The sequence below is a fragment of the Balaenoptera musculus genome, chromosome 10 (assembly GCF_009873245.2).
Source record: "Balaenoptera musculus isolate JJ_BM4_2016_0621 chromosome 10, mBalMus1.pri.v3, whole genome shotgun sequence".
Lineage (NCBI taxonomy): Eukaryota > Metazoa > Chordata > Mammalia > Artiodactyla > Balaenopteridae > Balaenoptera > Balaenoptera musculus.
The window spans coordinates 56,601,790-56,622,782 of NC_045794.1; the positions used below are offsets into that span (position 1 = coordinate 56,601,790).

The following is a 20,993-nucleotide window of genomic DNA, read 5'->3' on the forward strand; positions in this document are numbered from 1 at the left end:
GTGAACTTTGATTGGGGTCAGTTGTTTAGAAGGTAATAGTGATCAGTGTTAACATCCTGATTTTGGTGATGGTTTACTTAGGATATATACACTGAGATATTAAGGGGTAATGGGCATCATGCTTAAAACCTATTCTCAAATGGTTTGAAAATGTTAACAGTTTCATAATCTGGGTGAAATATATACAGGAGCTCTGTAACTCTTATGTAAATTTGAAATTATTTCAGAATAAAAGAAAAATACACTGACTCATCCGAAGTCAGAGCCAGTATGAGGCAGAACAGAACAGTTAGTTGAACTAATAAGCACATGTGTCTCTATCTTTACTGCCTCCTCTCCTTATTCTAACCAAAGTCACATATGATAGCAAAGTTAAAAATATCAAGCAAATTTTTATTCATTCCTCATTGTTAAATATTTATTAATTAATCATTGTAACAGTGTTAGCCATCACTTTCAAGTTTATTCTGAATCAGATTGTTTGCCTTTTGTAGTGTTTATAGTCTGAGATCACTTAATAAATTTTAAATGATTGTAGTTTCTTTCCTTTGCTGTCTCTTTTCATTGTAAGTTTATAGTTTATAATGGACTGTTAAACACATTTTATAAATATACATCTTAATTTAATTTTAAATGTCTCTATCTCAAAATAATTTCCTGCTTTTTGTTTTAACATAGGTTATCCTATGATGAGGCATTTGCTATGGCTAATGACCCCTTGGAAGGCTTCCATGAAGTAAACCTTGCTTCACCTACTTCTCCAGACCTTCTTGGTGTGTATGAACCGGGAACTCAAGAGCAGACTACCTCACCAAGTGTCATCTACCGGCCACATCCTTCAGCTTTATGCTCCGCCCCTATCCAGGCTAATGCCTTAGATGTTTCCGACCTTCCTACACAACCTGTGTATTCATCCCCCAGACGTTTAAATTGTGCAGAAATATCTAGTGTCAGGTAGGAGATCATCAAAATGCTTGTTTTAGAGTGTTGTATTAAACAAACGAAGTTTGCTTGGTTAACTTATTTTAAGTTTTATTGTTTTAGAAAATTTGAATAATATAAGGTGGTTCATGAAGAGCAATACATGTTAATCCTCAAGACCAGGGGTCACAAACTTTTTATGTAAAGGGCCAAATAGTAAATATTTTAGGCTTTGTGGGCTACACAGTCTCTGTTGCAACTGTTGGACTCTGCTGTTAAAGTGTGAAAGCAGCCGTAGATAGTATGTAAATGAATAAGCTCCAATAAGACTTTATATATAGACACTGAATTTTGAATTTTATATAATTTTCTTATGCCACAAAATATTATTGTTTTTTTTCAACCATTGAAAATGTAAAAATCATTCTTGGCTTGTAGGCCTTAAAAAACAGGTGGCAGGCTGGATTTATCCTGCATTTAGTTTGCAGACCCCTGTTCTAGAGTAGTACTATCCAATAGAACTTTCTGGGATGATGAAAATGTTCTGTTTCTGTGCTGTTTAATATGATAGCCATTAGACCTATGTGGCTATGAAGGACTTCAAATGTGGTTGCTTTGGCTCAGGACATGCTATTAATTAGATATAGTGGTGAACAGATTGGATAATGCAGTTATAGATGTGTGTTTATGCCAGTTATATTTAAGCACATGCTGATGTTTTTTTAACTCTCCTTTACAGCATCCATGTTACAGACCCAGCATCTTGTTCTACCTCTGGAATCACAGCTGGGTTAACTAAATTAACTACAAGAAAGGACAACTGTAATGCAGAGAGGGAGTTTTTACAGGGTGCTACCATAACAGAGGCTTGTGATGGCAGTGATGATATTTTTGGGTTGAGTACTGATAGTCTGTCCCGCTTACGAAGCCCATCTGTTTTGGAAGTTAGAGAAAAGGGCTATGAAAGATTAAAAGAAGAACTTGCAAAAGCTCAGAGGGTAAGCAAAAAGATATTTTATTCTTCCATATGTTATATTCAAAATTAATATTTATCCATGGCGGGGGCAACTCAAGTGAAATCATTACAGTTCTACACTTATCTTTTGCATATGCACAGTCTTAGCTCCTGTTGGGCAGCATTTAGGAATCTGTGAAATTGAGTAGTAAAGAAGCTCATCTTAGAGTACAAACTAGAAAAAAGAGATTCTTAAGTTCTTTTTGTGCCCCCCCTACATTGCCTGTTCCCTGTCTTGCATTATCTGTAATGCAGATTTGGTGAGTTATGTTCCATGTGTCGGCTTTTTCCTCTCTGTATGTGATTGACTTTGTGATTATTTGCTTGAAGCCATTCAGTCCAAGTCATTATGTTTTGAGGAACTGTTTTAGTAATAGTGCCTTGCCATTCAGCTGGGTTTGAATATTTTCTGTACCTTACCTTGGAGAATTTTCGTCTCCTAGTAATTTGTTCTGTTTCTCACTTGGTCATCTTTTAAATTTCTATTTATTCCCAAATTTGTGACTATATCTCATTCTTTTTCTGCGTCTGTAATTAAATTTTAAAGGGAAATTTGTAGCACTAAGAAAAAAGGAAAAGTTTCAAATCAACAATCTAGTCTCCCACTTAAAGAAACTAGAAGAAGAACAGCAAAATAAAACCAAGAGCAAGCAGAAGGAAGGAAATAGTAAAGAACAGAAATCAATGAAATTGACAACAGAAAAACCAGAGAAAATGAATGAAACAAAGTGCTGGTTCTTTAAAAAGATCAGTAGAATTGACAAACCTCTAATAAGACTGATAAAAAAGAACAGAAGACACATTATCAATAGCAGGAATGAAACAGAGGGTATCACTACAGACCCTGCAGACATGGAAAGTATAATAAAGGAATAATATGAGCAACTCTATGTATATAAATTTCACAACTTAGGTGAAATGGACCAGTGCACATTTAGAAAATTGAGGCAATAGGGAAAACATTCTATGACATGATTTCCAGCATATTATGACATTTTACAAACATATATTCCCATCTTCTCCCCACCAGACTTTTCTCTCAAGAGCCTAACATTGATTTTTGTATCCCCAGTGCCTAGAATAATACAGGACGATGCCTGGCATATATGTCTCTTTACAATGCTTCAATGAATGGCTAATGGTTAAACATCCATGAAGATATGCTAAAACATTTTTGGTTGAATGTATATTTATCAGAAAGAAAAATCAATAGCCTTCTTAATCTTTCCCCAAAGGTAGGGGGTGTAGTGAGATGTGGCTATATTTGGCATCTGTCATTTGGCTCAGACTCTCATCTTAATACAGAGTATTAAGTGAAATAACAATTTATATACAGGTAAACTATTGAACATATATATCCATCTTTGGGAATACATTGTGGTTACTGATTGGTCAGAATATATTGCTAATTTCTTAGCTCAAGTTTGGAGTTATTTTTGAAATTTTTAGTTTGTTGTATTTAGAAGTACTGTCGAGGTAATTGAAATGATAATGATGTGTGAACACATGCATATGGTGAATTTTATTATGAAGAGTATAAGATAGTATTAATACTTACTTAGAGCTCAAGACTTGAAAAGGACTGTTGAATATGAAAATACTTCCTGAATTAATGGCAACTCATGAATCAAAATTATGTCAATAGTCATTCTGTTTATTCTGATTATTCTTTTAAGAGCGGCCAGAAAGTTACCATTTTTCCATCCTTTCACTCTTAACCTACTTTTGTCTCCCTATTTAAAGTGGGCTTTCTTGAAAGCAGCATATTATTAGATCTTGCTTTTCTATCCTTTCTGATAATCTCTGCCCTTTAATGGTGTGTTTATGTTAGACTATTTACATTTAATGTGGTACAGTTTGGTTTAAATCTGCCATCTTACTATTTGTTTTCTGTTTGTCTCTTCTATTTCTTTTTCCCTTTTTTCTCCTTTTATGCCTTCTTTTGGATAAATTCCATATGTTTTTGTGATTTCATCTTACCTCCTTTGGCTTATTGGCTGTATATCTTCGTTTTGCTAATTTAGTGATTGCTTTAGGGTTTGTAGTATACAACTTTAACTTATCACTCTCTACGTTCTGATAATATTATACTATCTCACATACAGTATAAGAACTTTACAAAAGTATGCAGTTGATCCTTGGACAAAGTGGGGTTAGGGGCACTGACCCCTGTGCAATTGAAAATCTGCATATGACTTTATGTGGTTCTGTATCCGTGGATTCAGCCAACCATGGATTGTGTGCTACTGTAGTATGTATTTATTTTTAAAAATCCACATATAAGTGGACACATGCAGTTCAAACCCATGTTGTTCAGGGCTCAACTGTACTTTCGTTTTCCCCTTTCAGTTTTTGTGCTGTGATTGCCATAATTTTACTTCTTTATATGTTTTATTTAAATTCCACAATACATTTAAATTATTTTTTCATTAAACAGCTGGTTATTTTTTAAAGGGATTTAAATATAAGAATCCTCATATTTACCCATATAGTTACTATTTCCAGTGCTCTTCATTCCTTCATGTGGATCCAGATTTCCATCTGATACCATTTTCCTTCTGCTTGGAGGACATCCTTTAACATATTTGTTATGTGTGTGCTGCTGATAAATTATTTTCAGTTGTATATTTTAAAAGGTATTTTTTTTCACCTTTGCTTTTGAAATATAGTTTCACGGGGTAAAGAATTTTAGGTTGATAGTTTTTTTCTTTTAGTACTTTAAAGATGTTGCTCTAGTGTTTTCTAGCTTGCACTGTCTCTCATGAGAAGTCAGCTGTTATCCTTACCTTTGTTTTTCTGCATGTGATGTGATATTCCTCTTTATCACTGGCTGTAAGCTATTTGATTATGGTATGCCTTGGTGCAGTTCTCTTCGCGTTTCTTGAACTGGGAATTTGTGGAGTTTCTTGAATTTGTGGGTTGTTTGTTTTCATAGAAATTGGGAAATTTGGGCCATTATTTCTTCAAAAACATTTACTTACCTCCCCTATCTCTCCTCTCCTTCAGGACTCCTATTATGTGTACAGTAAACTGCTTAAAGTTGTCCCACAGCTCACTGATGCTCTGTTCATTTATTTTTTAAATCTTTTTTCTCTCTGTGTTTCATTGTGTATAATTTCTGTTGCTGTGTCTTCAATGTCACTACTCTTCTTTTTTCCCCCTGTAGTATCTAATATGTTAATTCTATACAATGTATTTTTTATCACAGACATGTTAGTCTTCATCCCTGAAAGTTTGTTTGGGTTTTTTAAGTATTTCATTTGTTTTGTTTAACATGTTTAGTCTGTCTTCTAGCTTCTTGAACATATGAAATACAGTTTAATAACATTTAATCCTTGTCTAATAATGCTTTTATCTCTTCAGGTGAAATGCTGGAACAAATCATAGGCCTCACTTTATTGTTTCCCGTTTCTGGAGGATCACTATCTTTTTTGCCTGATGTCCAATGTCTTAAAAATCATTTCACAATTTTTTTCCTTTTTTTTTTTAGTTCTGTCAGGCAGCGTGGTAAATATGATCCCTGGTACTCTATCTTGATTGAGAGTGAAAGTTCTGTTTCTTTATTTGTATTGTTTGTTCTGCCCCATCCCAGTTAACCCCAACACAGAAGTCTACACTTAAACATACACTTCAATAATTTTGAGCTTCATGAAGATAAGGATTACATGTGTTTTTGCTCATGATTATGTCTTGAGCACATAATGGCTTCTCAACACATTCTGTTGATTAAATGAATATATACATGTGTATGCAGTTACACTGTTGTGTAAGTAGACACACATGCATCATATATTAGTTAGGGATGTGTTAGCTTCTTGTAAGGTACCCCTAAATTTTAGTGACTTAATAGAAGTTCGTTTTTATTCATTTAACACTTTAAAGCAAATGTTCTTAGTTCACAGGCAGTTCTTTGTGAAATAATTTGGGGATCTATGTTTCTTCTGTCTTGGATCTTTGTAATCTTTTAGAGTTTTCTTATCGTATCTAATCAGTGAAGTGAAGGGAAAAGAAAACTTGGAGAAAGCACACCTGCTTCTAAAAAGCTTTGACTTAGAAGTGATACACATAACTTTTACTTACATTCCATTGGTGTGAACCAGTTTCATGCTGACACTTAAATGTGTGATGGGCTGGGAAATGTAGCCTTGGTGGAGTAACCACTTACCAGCAACAAATCCATACTCTGTGTAGGGGGAGCAACCATGTGGTTATTGATTTTCAGGTGCAGGGATGCCAGGGGTAGTGATGTAGTCCTTCACTTGTTTGGCCTTCTACAGGTCATTGCTGAAGAACAACTTTTGGTGGAATCCTGAGACAGAAGTTGGGTTTTAGTACATCACTTTTAAAATGTAGATTCCCGGAGTCTACGCCAGCTTCTGTTGAAACAAAATTATTGTATTGAGGCTCGAGGATATGCATTTTCAATAAACTACGCTATTGATTCTTTTTTTTATATATATAAATTTATTTATTTTATTTATTTATTTTTGGCTGTGTTGGGTCTTTGTTGCTGCTAGCGGGCTTTCTCTAGTTGCGGCGAGCAGGGGCTACTCTTCGTTGCGGTGTGCGGACCTCCCATTGTGGTGGCTTCTCTTGTTGCAGAGCATGGGCTCTAGGTGCACAGGCTTTAGTAGTTGTGGCGTGCGGGCTCTGTAGTGGTGGCTCACGGACTCTAGAACGCAGACTCAGTAGTTGTGGCACACGGGCTTAGTTGCTCCATGGCATGTGGGATCTTCCCAGACCAGGGCTCGAACCCATGTCTCCTGCATTGGCAGGTGGATTCTTAACCACTGTGCCACCAGGGAAGCCCTCCTTTTTGTTTTTTAATTGAAGTATAATTGATTTACAATGTTGTGTTAGTTTCTGGTGTACAGCACCCTATTGATTTTTATATTCACTAAAGTGTGAGACCTACTGATATAAGGTGTTACTTTCAACTTTTAATTATTCTTCCTTAAAAGAGAATGAAAATGACTTAGAAAATAAAATCCAGTGGAATAGCTTGCAGCCAGAGAAAGTCATTCAAAACACATACTCTTACAGATCCATGTTTAGCATGGCCCTACTAACTGTGACCAAGGATGCTTATAAACATTTACTGTGTTCTTTTATGAACAAACATTTCTTGAGTAACCAAAGTTCTCACAGCTTGTATTAGGCCCTGTAGAGGGAAAAATAAATTAGACTTTACCCTACTCTTAAGGTGCTAGTTGGGGAGAAAAGACATGTATGCGTGGTGATGTTTCATTGATCCTTAGTTGTACGTTGTCCCTCATTTTAACATCTCTGAAATCAGTATGAGTTTTAAAATTGCTCCCAGCTAGGCAGCAGTCATAAGAGTTGTCATTGCCTGCTTGCGTGCTAACTTGCCTGTAGCCGTACATGTTGTTACTAAATCAGTTGAATTATGTGAGCTGGGTGCTGAATTACTGGGTTAAATGTCCTAAAAGGATCTCACTATGATAGGACATCAAAACAAAGAGAAAGGTACAAAAGAGAATGACATAGGATAAAAATTTGTGTCTCCATCAGTTTAAAAGAGTTCTTCCTATAAAGTACAAAATGAAAATTCTAAGTGGAAAAAAAAACCCCATCAGATCATAGTTTCATTGCCAACATTTTTTCTTTCTTGATGTATAAAATGTTTATCTTAAAATTAATGAGTCTTAAATTTGATGGAATTTACTTGATCATAGAGTCCTGATTTTCTGCGTTTGAAATATCCCTCAAATTTCTTTTCTCTAATACTACTACTCTTAAGTCTGTGTCTCTTGCCTGAAATACTTCAGTAATCAACTGCTTTCCCTGTCTCCAGTCTTTTTTTTAACCTAGCCACACTGTTCAAGGTACTGTTTTGAATTGCAGTCTGATTGTCACTGTCCTGTTTAAAATCCTTCAGTGACTTCCCATTGCCTTTGGAATGATTTCCCCTTTTCTTTGTAGTAAGTTCCACTTTCTTAGCCAAGGCTTTTCAGGACTCACCATAAACCTAACTTTCTGACATTATCTAACTGTGGCATCCACCCCTCCCCATCTTTAGCCACTGTGGAATACACTGTTTTAGTCTTTACATTTGGCAGGCTCCTACTTTTTCTAATATGTGCACATCACTACGATAGCCCTTATCAGTTTTCCTTGTGAATCTGTTTAAAGATTTTGCTGCCCTCAGTAGGCTATGGCTTTGTGAAAAGCATGGACTGGGCCTCATTCCTTTTCTCTTGCCAGCACCTAGATGAATGCCTGATGCATTGTTAGCACAAAATTAATGTTTGTCGAAGGAGTGAATTTCGAATAGCTATTTTACAGTATAAGGTACTGATAATGAAAAGTACAAATGGCATTCTAAAAAGTATTCCCATGAAATACAAATTTGAGTTCATATGGGTAGATTGATTTAGACCTAGAAGCATAAAGATAAAGAGTCAGAGATTTATGCCCAGTCCAGGTGGATGAGATCAAATTGGGGAATGAAACAGGAATGAATCAGACCAGTTTAACTCTAGTTTTAGAGTATGGATCAAAGGTAATAACTCTGAAAAGGGAAACTGAGCACATATTGTAGAGGGTCTTTAGTATCAGGGTGAGGTTTACTTTGGTAAATGGTAGGGAATGATTCAAGAATTTGCCTTTGTGAATGATATATGTATTGCTCTGAGGATTGGAAGCTTCTCAAGGGGACAGTATCTTACTTGGTTTTGTATCCTGAGGGATTACTGTAGTACCTACATAGTAGGAAATGTTGAATGAATTGACTTAGTTTTCATATATAATTATAACATTGTGAAATTTTAGAGTTCAGAAGGATCTGGAATTAAACATATGCATTTACAGAGTTATAAATTAACTCAGGGAGAATTGGCATCTTTATGATGACTTTCTATTCAAGAACATAATATGTCTTTCTTCCTATTTATTTAGGTCTACTTTTGTATTTTGTATTTGAGAGTATTCCATTTTGCGTTGTAGTCTTTAGCATTATGAAGTTTCCTTTATCTACTTTAATGACTTTTGCCCTGCCTAGTCTGATATCAATATTGAGGTCTCTGTTTTGTTTTTATTCGTATTATATTTTTTAGTGCACTTCTATCCATCCTTTTATTTTTAATCTGTCTGAATCACTTAGTTTTAGGTGTGTCTCTTGTATAGAGAATAGAGATGGATTTTGCTTTTTTAGCCGATCTGAAAATCATTTTCTTTTAATAAGTGAGTTACACACATTTGTATTTATTGATAAGTATTCTGCATTGGGGCTTGTTTCTGTCACATAGCTTTCAAATGTCTACTCTAGGAATACAATTCTTTTCACTCTGTGCTCTGTTTTCTTTGTGCAGTCTTCCTTTTTTTCCTATTTGGTATTTTGGAAGGTTTGATTTCCATCCTAGTTGTTACCTTTAATCAAAGAATTTCTCTTAGCCTTTCTTTAGGTACTGACTTTGTTCCCTACTATAAGCAATACCATAAAATTATCTAGTAACTATTTCTTTCCTTCTCCTCTATCATTTAATTTTAGTTACAGGTATTATCTTAATGTTAATCTCTATGGTGTTAAATATGTTTAGGTTTATACTAATTGATTTGTGAGCCTCAAGTTATATACCTTTATTCCCAGTTTATATTTAAGAAGTTAGTGAATTTAGTTTCACCTTTCTCCTATTTTGTTGGGGTTTTTTTGTTGTTGTTTTTTTGTGTGTGTTATTTTTACGTTTCTAAAACTTATAACATTTATGTAACTGTTTTCTCAACTTTATCCCCATTTAAAAAAACAGACTTTTTTTTAGAGCAATTTTAAGCTCATAGCAGAAATTGAGAGGAAAGTACAGAGTTGCTATATATCCCCTTTCCCCACATATGCATAGCCACTCCCACTATCAACATCTCACCCCAGAATGGTACAGTTGTTACTGTTGGTGAACCTATATTGACATGTTATTATCCCCCATTTACTTTAGTGTTTACATTAGGGTTCACTCTTGGTGTTGTACATTCTGTGGATTTTGACAAAAATATAATAATGTGTATCTATCATTATAGTATCATATGGAACAGTTTCACTGTCCTGAAAATCCTCTATGCTCTACCTATTCATCCTTCCCTGCCCCTCAGTCCCTGGCCGCCCACTGATCTTTTTACCATCTCCATAGTTTTCCCTTTTTCAGAATGTCATGTAGTTGGAGTCATACAGTATGTAGCCTTTTCAGATTGAATTCTTTTATTTAGTCATGCATTTATTTTCCTCCATGTCTTTTCATGGCATGATAGCTCATTTCCACTTAATGCTGAGTAATGGTTCGTTATTTGGATGTACAAAAGTTTAATTAGTCATTTACTTACTGAAGGATATTTAGTTGCTTCCAAGTTTTGGCAGTTATGAATGTGTAAACATCTATGTGCAGGCTTTTGTGTAGATACAAGTTTTCATATCCTTTGGGTAAATACCAAGGTGTATGATTGCTGGATCGTGTGGTAAGAGTATATTTGGTTTTGTAAACAATTGCAAGCTGTCTTCCAAAGTGGCTGTACCATTTTGTATTCCTACCAGCAATGCATGAGAATTCGTGTTGCTCTCCATCCTTGTCAGTATATACTGTTCTCAGTGTTTTGGTTTTTGGCCATTCTAATAGGAGTATGGTGGTATCTCGTTGTTGTAGTTTGCATTTTCCTGATGACATGTAATATGGAACGTCTTTTCATATGCTTATTTGCCATTTGTATATCTTTGGTGAGGTGTCTGTTCAGATCTTTTGCACATTTTTTAATCAGATTGTTTTCTTACTGTTGAGTTTTAAGAATTCTTTTTCTATTTTGGTTAACAGTCCTTTATCAGATGTCTTCTGCAAATATTTTCTCCCAGTCTGTGGCTTGTCTTTTCATTCTTGTGTAATCCTGTCTTTTAGTTGTAGTTCTACAGTTAAATACATTTGCTTCTCACCCCCAGTTCTTAATGTTAAAGCTTCTCCAGTTTTTTTCTTGATTACATGAAACTCATGTGCTACTTGATAACTCAGGCAGGCTCATGGGGGATATATTTTCTAAAGTTTTACAGTTTTATAATTTTCTGTCTCTGGTCTGACATTTGAAGGATACTTTGGCTGGATATAAAATCCTCAACTCACATTTTTTTCCCTTGAGTATCTTAAAAATGTGATTCCATTGTTTTCTAGCATAAAATGCTGTTGAAATTTGATACCTATCTGATTTTCTTTCCCTTGTATCAACAGTTGGCTTTATGTTTAACTTTTTTATTATGGTAACTTCACATATCTTCTGTTTGTTTGTTTTTCATGTTTAAATGAATTGAATTTCCCAAGATTATTAGGAAGAGGTTCCTTTGAAGGAGTAGGATAAACCAGGATAGCTCTCTCAGTCTCATGTTCCAGGGCTTTCCCTTCTGTTGTTGTTGGTGTATCTGTGTAGCCACTTCTGTCTCTCAGAGGTAAGCCTTGTTCAAGGTTTTCTTGAGAAGGTGGTTCAAGATGATGGTGTTGGAAGATCCTGAACCCACCTCCTCCCATGGACACACCAAATCTACAGCCACATATGGAATAATTCCCTCTGAAAAAGAACTAGTTGAACAGCTTCTCCACACAAAGGATAAAAAGGCCACATAGAGACAGGTAGGAGAGGCAGACCTGCAGTCTCATCAGAAATCCCACCCCTGGCGCAGCTGACCCACAAGCAGGAGGGATCTCACAAACACAGAGCTGCTCCCTGAGAAGCAAGGGGTTTGTGCCCCACATAAGGCACCTTAATCCTTGGGACCTGCACTCGAGAGATGAGCCCCCAAAATGTTTGGCTTTGAAAACCAATGGGGCTTACGTCCAGGAGACCCAAAAGGCCATAGGGAACTGAGATTTCACTCTTAAAGGCTCACACGCAGACTCTCTTACCCTGGGACCCAGCACAAAAGCAGCAGTTTGAAAAGTGCCTAGACCATAAGTGAGGACATTCATCTGCTAATCTTAAAGCATCCTCCAGAGCGGGAGGGGCTTATTGGGACTCTCTCTGGGGATGGAAGTGCTGGCAAGCTCTGTTTTTGCATTCTCTATCTTGCAAGCACTGGCAGGTGCCATTTTTGCGCCCTCCCTCTACCTTGCTAGTGTTCTGCATCCCTGTGCTCTCCCACAGCTTCAGGAAAGCCAGTGGGCACATGCCAGCCCCTTGCTCTCCTGCAGCCCTGCTAAAGCCAGTGGGTGCACACAGTCCACACAGAGCCTTGAATGCCTGGCTCTAGAGGCCAGAGGGGGGCTTGTGTTTTTGGGGCCCCACGGGACTGAAACAGTTGGAGAGACAGTTCTTGGCAGACTACCATCCCCAGGGTATGGCATAGATAGCTGACTGAAACACACTCCCAGTCTTCCTGTGAAAAATCCTATTTACTTGTCCTGGAGCTTCAGCCTGTTCTTAAGGGCATGGCATGTTCTCAGGGAATGTAGGCCAGGGGATGCCATCTTTGCTGTCTCCCTTGGCCTTGCTACAGCTCGCAGGTACCTACCAGAAAAGAGCTTGAGCACTTGTCTGGTGCCCTGATTTTTGCAACTGTTGCCAAGGGGACACCTCAAGATCACCTGGTCTGGAGGCTGGCGAGGTTTTCAATTGTGGTCCTGTGGGACTGTATATATTTTCATACTTTAAAAGCTGCTGCCTAAGGGTCTGGCTTCTCATCAGCTTGAAACTAGATGCTGATTAAGGTCTTGCCCTTTGGAACATTGACAGGTCTTGGCAAACCCTCACAACTGGGACCTGTCAAGAATAAATCAGGCTGCCTAGATAGTCACAAAGGTTCAAGAGGCAACCAAGAGCTAGGACTTGAACAATAAAGTTCATTTTTTAAATGAGGCCACTCCTCCAAGACTGGGAAAGGGAGCTATTTTGCATAATACATGGAAACAAACACAGAGAGTCAAAATTAGGAAACAGAGAAATATATTCCAAATGAAAGAACAAGGTAAAACCACAGAAAATAACCTTAATGAAACAGAAAAGTAATTTACCTGATAAAGAGTTCAAAATAATGGTCTCACCAAACCTGGGAGAAGAATGGATGAACATAGTGGGAACTTCAACAGAGAGATAGAAAATATAAGAAAGTACCAAACAGGTCACAGAGCCAAAGAATCTAATAGTAGAACTGAAAAATACACTAGAGGGGTTCAACAAGAGTATAGATGATGAAGAAGAAGAAAGCATCAGTGATCTGGAAGACAGGGCAGTAGAACTCAGCCAAATAGAGCAGCAAAAAGAAAAAAGAATGAAAAAAAAGTGAAGGTAGCTTAAGGGGCCTATGGAACACTATCAAGTGGAACAACATTCACTTTATAGGGGTCCCAGAGGAGAAGGGAGACAGGAGGGGGCAGAGAATTTTTTGAAGAAATAATGGCTGAAAACTTCCTCAACCTGGGGAAGGAAACAGGTATCCAGGTCCAGGAAACACAGAGAGTTCCAAAAAAGAACTCAAAGAGACACCAAGACATAATCAAAATGTCAGAAGTTAAAGATAAAGAGAATATCAGAATCAGCAAGTGAAAACCAGCTTGTTACATACAAGGGAACTCCCAAAAGACTATCAGCAGATTTTTCAGCAGAAACTTTGCAGGCCAGAAGGGACTGGCATGATACATTCCAAGTGCTGAAAGGAAAAAACTTTCAGCCAAGAATACTCTACCCAGCAAGATTATCATTCACAATTGAAGGAGAGATCAAGAGGTTTGCAGACAAGTGAAAGCTAAAGGAGTTCACCATTATACCAGCCTTATAAGAAATGTAAAAGGACTTCTTTAAGCTGAAAAGAAAGGGCACTGATTAATAACAAGAAAACCCATGAAAGTGAAAGAAGGTTTTCTCCATCAGCCTAGTGTCTCTGTGCTTAGCATTACATCCTAAGATATTTTTTTTTTCTAATAATACTTCCAATGATCTGTTTCCTTTGGAACCTTGCCACTCCTTCCTCCTTTAATATCTGAACCTTCTCTCTCGCTATCTCCATTATTCCTGTCCTGCAATTTGGTTTTATATTCCAAGAGTTCTCCCCTTATGGTGGGGCTCTGTCCTTCTGGAAAGGTCTCTTTGCTGGCTGCTTTGAGATTCCTGAGTGTTTAGAGCTTCACTGTACTGTTTGCTGCCTCTGTACTGCGTGTGATTTTTGCACTCATCTGCAACTTGGAGCCTGTGAAAACCTTTCCCTTTTTCTCCATTTGTTCTCACACTTTTTTCTTCCCGTTTTTACCAAGGGTATAGTCCTCTGCTTTTGGGGCGTTTGTAATGATTTTTGGGTTCTGAGGCTTTATAGAGTATCTCTGTAGTCCCTTCCACACAGCTGCTCCCTTCCACACAGTGACTGATCCTGTGGTCTGGGCAGTGTAGCCACATTTTCTCATGGTCTAAGATATGTGGGGATTTTCTTTTACCTAGTTTTGTTGAAGATGTAGTCATTTGGTTCTTCTGGTATCCCAGTTGGAATATTTGGTTGTCAGGAATTGTCGGGGGATTCAAAAACTATGCTGCCACCACAATTACAGCACGACTGTATTTGTGGCTGATACATAGGGAGTTTGGATTTTTTTTTTTAATCTCTAAGTTTGAAAGATAAATTTAGGGTAACATAAAATTGCATATTTAACGTCTTAATAAAGGAATTTTTAGCATCTATTTATGACCTATTGAGGAGTTACGTATAAATGTAGGATTTTTGTCATTAATATTCTTCTTAATTTTAAATGTAATATACACTGTTTGCCTCTGGTTGCAGTGTTAAATGGGTATAGTCCCCTAATGGAAATTTTAGACTAATTGCAGTATGGTACATGAAATTATAGGTAAACAATTTTTAAAGTAAACACGAAAAAACTTCACTGAACATTTATTGAAATGAATCAGCATAATTGAAGAAATTCCTTGGTTGATAGAAATAAATATGTTCAGAGAAAAGTTAAGGAAAAAAGAATGAAGTTATTTAATTGTTTATTTTCACATGTAATGAATAATTATACTTAATCTTTGGATATTTTATGAAAAAACATGAAAATTTAATATGTGAATTAGAATTATTTGTAATTTTAGATTTGCCTGATTGTTTCCACATAGCAAGTACTAAATAAACACTTTCAGTGCGAATGTTGTAAGAGGGGGCAGTATTAATATTTTGTAATTTTATTAGTAAAAATTGTATAGTCTGCTGAATCAAACTTTGAACTTTGGAAATAAAAAATAAAATGATCAATTTCTCATAGGAACTGAAGTTAAAAGATGAAGAGTGTGAGAGGCTTTCTAAAGTACGAGATCAACTTGGACAGGAATTGGAGGAACTCACAGCTAGTCTATTTGAGGTCGGTCTGTTTACATCTTGGCCAAGAGCAACGTCATGGTTTTTATATATTGATAGAATTGTTTTATGAGGGAATCTTGAAAAAGATATGCTTAGCTTCATGCATATTTATAAGTCCTCTAAAAAGATAAAATCTTTAAGAAATGTAAAGTCTACAACTTAAAATGATATGAAAAGAAAAAAACACTATGGGTTACCAGAATCAGGTGGTTTAAAAATGTGTATGTGGAAAGAAAGGAGGTAAATTTTAATTTTGATTTTACCAACTATTTAGGGGCTGCTTTAGAGTATCTTTATATGATTCCGTAACAAAGATGGCAAACCCTTGAGGTAGTCTTCTGATAGGGGATGATTTGAGGAAGGTTAGAAGGCATACATCTTTATTTCCAGCCTGCCACAGGATCAAAATTCCTACCCAGTTCAAGCAGTGTTTCTCAGTAGGGGGGCCATTGACATTGTTGGACATTTAGAATCCTTGGTGTATTAGGGTTTTCCAAGAAACAGAACCAATAGGATGTGTGTATATATACATATATACATTTACATGTATGTAGAAAGAGACTTATGTAAGGAATTGACTCATGCAGTTATGGAGGTTGGCAAGTCCCAAAATCTGGAGGATGAGTTGGTAGGCTGGAGACCCAGGAGAGATGATGGTGTAGTTCCAGTCTTGAGTCCAAAGGCCATAGAACCAGGAGAGCTACTTGTGTAGTTCTAGTCTCCAGTCCAAAGGCTGACAGACTTGAGACCAAGGAAGAGCTAATGTTTCAATTTGAGTCTGAAGGCAGGAAGAATTCTCTTACTCTTTTGGGATGAGCCTTTTTGTTCTAACCGGCCTTCAGCTGATTGGATGAGCCTCACCCACATTATGGAGGGCAGTCTGCTTTACTCAGTTTACCAATTCAGATGTTAGTCTCATCCAGAAGCATCTTCACAGAAACATCCAGAATGTTTGACTAAAATATGTGGACACCTGTGGCCCAGTCAAGTTGGACACACAAAGTTAACCATCACACTTGACCCAAATTCTAGTAATACTCCCTCATCATTTTGACAACTTTTAAATATCCTTGTGGAGGATGGGGAGAGGGTATTATTTCCTTGGTTAAGAACCACTACCTTTAGGTTATAAGACCTTTAGCCTTCAGAAGTTCCTTATTAAAAACATTGATGTGTTACTAGAATGACTAGTGTCATTATCACTTTACCAGTATTTTCTTTTTTTCCCTAAAAATTTGTTCTTAAAAATTTTAATGTAAAAAAAGATTTTGGAGGAAAAATTTCTTTACCTTTTGTTATTTTTGTATATGCAGAATCTTTTTTAGTTTTAGCTATATATTTGCTTACCTAGTTGTAATCCTAATATATTTTGTACGTTAACATCTTTTCATGTTACTACGTAGTGAATGTAATGATAATCATAATCTATCAAGTGTACATTCCACAGTTTCTATCATTACAAGTAATATTGCAGAAGATATTTTCAGACATGTGGGCTTTCCATGCCCCCTCTGCTCCACAACCCTTTGCCCTCTCCCTTGTCTTTTCTGGGGTCATTTGCTTTCATGGACGTTTAAAAACTAACTTATTTTCTTGTTTAGTTAGCTAGTTATCAGAGATGAGAGGAAGATAAATTTAAGCATAGAGGTAGTGGGAAGTTAAAGATCTGGAACAGGAGCTGTGTAACTTGTTACATTTTTATATGTAGAAGGACTCAGAAACATAAGACTTTTCTTCCAGTAATGTCTGGTTAGAAGAAATTTCTATAATATATGGATAGTAGATAAGCGAACAAATATATTATGCTACTTATGTTAATTTTGATTTCCTATCTGCCTGCCCTTAATTTTAGCCCTGCTTATTTCCATCCATCTGCACTTACATGTGCATTTTGTTAGATGAAGTAGGGGGAGAACAAACAAACTTTTCCCTCTCTATAGTAGGATGTGAAGTACCAGAAATGCAGTTCATGCAGTGGATGAAAAAGTTATCTAAAAAACATAGTTTTGGGATCCCTAACTTATCCCCAACCTAACAATGGCTAATAGCCTTAACTGTGTGTACTTTCTGGGAAAGAAACTACACTGATTAAAGATGATTTCAGTAATGAAGAAAGTTGTATTCAAACCAATATGAATTTAGAAAAAAAAGGGCAAAAAGTTTTTCTGTGGTCTCAGTTGTGCCTTCATGATTTCAGTTTACCATTGTCTTATGAAAAGATGTTTTTTGCCTACATTTTATGCATATGTGTGTGTAGTTTTTTTAAGAATTAAAGATTTTTTTGAATAAACTCAATTTGTACAATTTTGGTAAACTTGTAAACTCAGATTAGGAATTTATTATGAATGATGAATTATCTTGAATATAATTATACTTTGTATTTAGCAAACTTGAGTCTTAAATGTATCAAATACAAGACTCTAAAGTTATATATATGTGTGTGTATATATGTATATATATATTTTTTCTTCTAGTATTTTAGATTTTGAGATAATGTAAAATATAAAATGAAGTCGGTTGAAAGAATGCTTTACAAAGTAGTCTACATTTAACATGGAAAAAAAAGATATGTAGTCTTAAGATGTTTCTATATTTTTTCAGCCAGTTTTAATAAATGTCTATGATATGCTTAGTTTTCTCTCAACAATGCTATATGGCACATATAGTATAAATTGTTATTTTGTCTGTGAAGAAAATGAGGCATAATTAGAGTAAGGAGCAAAGTTGGGACTCAAATTCATGACCTTGATCTTGCTTTAAGTGCTATGAAAGTCATAAATGGAACTTCCATTTGTCTCAAGCCACAGAGACAAATTTGAGCATGGACCTTCATTATGATAAAGATACCTGCTATTTATTGAGAGTTTCCTATGTACTAGACACTGCTCTAAGAGCATATGTACTTACTCACAAATTATGCACATACACTAACACACATATAATGTGTTACATACAGTATAAAACACAAAAGTTTTAAAAAGAGTGAGATAACAGAAATGCTTAGATTTTTTATAATAGTACAAAAGTATTTTATTCTCACTAAAACATATTGTTTGTGTGTATATTTATTTAGTGAGAGCAGCGTGATTGAATATGTTACCTTGTTTTTGAAATCTTGTTTTAAATTTATGATCCAGATGAAGGTCTGGTCTAAATTCCATTTTTAAAATTTAGATGTAATGCTGCTGCTGACTCACACATATACTGATCCAAAAGGAACAAGTACTTCTTTTCCTGTAATAAGTCATTATACTGAATTTTCAGTCCCATTGCCAGTTATGTGAAGGCTTTTCCAGAACATTCTCTAGTGAATTTTTGTCTTCTCTAATACCAGCAAATTGTTTTTGCAAATTAATCAGAAGATGTTGACTAAACACTTTTTTTAAAAAAGAGAAGAAAATCCCCTTCATTTGAATCACTGCTAACCAGATAGGAAAAAAATTCTGTTTTCAAAGTTTGTAAGTATACAGACATGAATATTTGTATAGATCAGAGGTCTGCAACCTACAGCCTGCAGGGCAAAACTGGCCTATATATACTTTTGTACAGCCTAATGAGACAAGATTGGTTTTTACATTTCCAAATGGTAAGAGGTGGGGGAAAAAAATCAAAAGAGGAATATTTTGTGACATATGAAAACTATATGAAGCTCTTCAGTGCCTGTGAATTTTTATTGGAATGGCCACACTCATTGTTTTACTGTCTATGGCTGCTTTCACACTGCAGCAGCAGAGTTGAGTAGTTACAACAGAGACCATATGGCTTACAAAGCTCAAACTACTTACTATCTGGCCTTTCTAGAAAGTTTGCTGACTTCTCATATAGATGATACTTATATCATTTTTCAGTTTCAGAATGACAGAGTGATAGAAAAGTTTTCAAACATTTTTGAATATATCCTTTGATGTCTTTTGTCAATTTGCTAAAACCTATGAATTATCATTTTAGACACTGCTCCTGCCTCATTCTAGCTCTTTTCTCTTTCCTTTTTGGACTCCAATAACATGTATGTTATACCTTTTCAGTGTATCCCTTATATCTCTAGGGGACAAGTCACCCCAAATCCCAGCTCACTTTCCTGGGTTTACCTGTTCTCCTGCATCTTGGTCCCCTGATTCTTCACTATTTTGTTAGCTCTCTAATGTTTCAAAGAAATTTTTAAAAAATGTCCCGCTTTTAAAAATTGTTCTCTGTAGGAAGTTTGTTTCAAGTTGCATAGTCCGCTATTTATGAAACCAGAGTCCATTTCCAAACATTTAAACAAATATTCTCTCCTTAGCACGAGTTACTTCTGCATTCATAGTTTAAATGTCACTTATCTTGGTGGGTCAGATAGATATGTTTATTATTTTGAAACTACCTGTCAAGTAGTATTTTATTGACAGCGACATCACAGAAAAATCTAGCACAGCTGAAACATTTGTTATTTTTAAAAGAAAAAGGCTTACCTCATTATTAAATTTGATAGCTCTTACAGACTTTGACACAAGATAACCAGCATAATTGTGCATGGCATATTCTCACAGTTAATCTCATTATAAAGCATTGATAGTAAAGCTTCTCTTATTTAAAATAATATAATCTGTAAACTCACGTTCTTGGGCACGTACAAGCTGCAGTTCATTACAGTACTCTAAGAGCAAATGGACAAATGGGAGTGCCACCGTGGAATTCTGGTGTGGAGAACTTCTACTCTCCCCTGAACAATCAACAGACCTAGTGAGGGTTCTGTTGTCAAATGATTAAATGTCTTTGAAGCTGATTTCCTTCCTTCCTTCCTCCTTCCCTCACTTCCTTCCTTCTCATGAACTGTAAACTGAAGTTCTAAAATACATGTTCTTACATCCTGGGGGATTATCTTGAGCACCCTGTATACTGTTCCAGTCTATTCTTATTCTTTATAGGGATTATTCCATACAGGAGAGTAAGCTTTTTAAAGTACAAGTAAGATCATGTCACTCTCTTCCTTAAAAAACCATAAGGCTTCATAGTGGATTTAGAATAAAATCCAGAATTTGTACTCAGATATTTTATTTGATTATTAGAATGTAATCAGAATGTAAGCTCCTTAAGAGCAGGGACCTTGTCTGTTTTCCCAGTGTATTATCAGCACTTGGAACAGTACTTCATGAAGAGGTGTCATGAATAAGTGTTTGATGAATAAATGATATATGAATAAAGGGGAATTAAATACCTAGAGTTTCATATTTGTGGCACTAAAAAGTTAAGATCTTATTAAAGGGTTAACTCTGATTTGCCTTTTTAGATTGCTCTGCACAAAATTGTCATTTAATATCATTTTGTGAATATTTTTATTGGAAGCTCTAAGGTTTCTCAACTGTTATTCCTATAAAGTGCAACATTATTGATGTGTTAATATTTTTACTTGTCCCTTCTGTATGTCTTTGCTGTGAGTAGTAATATGAATGAATAGTGTGTGTGTGTGTATCAAATTATAAAAACCTAACTGCAAAGAAGTTGGATTTGACATGTGGGTCATCTGTTTTCCTTCATCACATTTGCAGTCCTTACACAGGCACTGATCAGAATGATCAAACTCAACTTGGCTGCCTCAGTGGTAATAGATGCTAAAAGAAAGTACCTATTCCTTATTCCTAATAGTTGGTCTGGCTGAGGACAACTGCTATTTCAGCAGTTTATGCTGGATACTTAATGTTAGGCAAAATTTTGTTAGTGTAGCTTTGCCTCAATCATAGACACATGTTGAAAGATTTT

The 20,993-nt window shown here is 35.8% G+C and overlaps 1 protein-coding gene across 5 annotated transcripts in view; it reads left to right on the top strand.

Moving 5' to 3' along the window:
• Window positions 1–20,993, top strand: part of LOC118902507 (RAB3A interacting protein) — a 48,271-nt gene that overhangs the window by 11,796 nt on the left and 15,482 nt on the right. For 4 of the 5 annotated variants that reach the window (XM_036866923.1, XM_036866925.1, XM_036866926.1 and 1 more), the window contains exons 2-4: window positions 679–954; window positions 1,661–1,919; window positions 15,163–15,258. In XM_036866923.1, the coding sequence (XP_036722818.1) occupies window positions 704–954; window positions 1,661–1,919; window positions 15,163–15,258 (606 nt within the window). In that variant the 5' untranslated portion in view covers window positions 679–703. Of the gene's footprint in view, window positions 1–678; window positions 955–1,660; window positions 1,920–15,162; window positions 15,259–20,993 lie in introns of those variants that run through there. The other variant, XM_036866927.1, reaches the window with a different exon arrangement.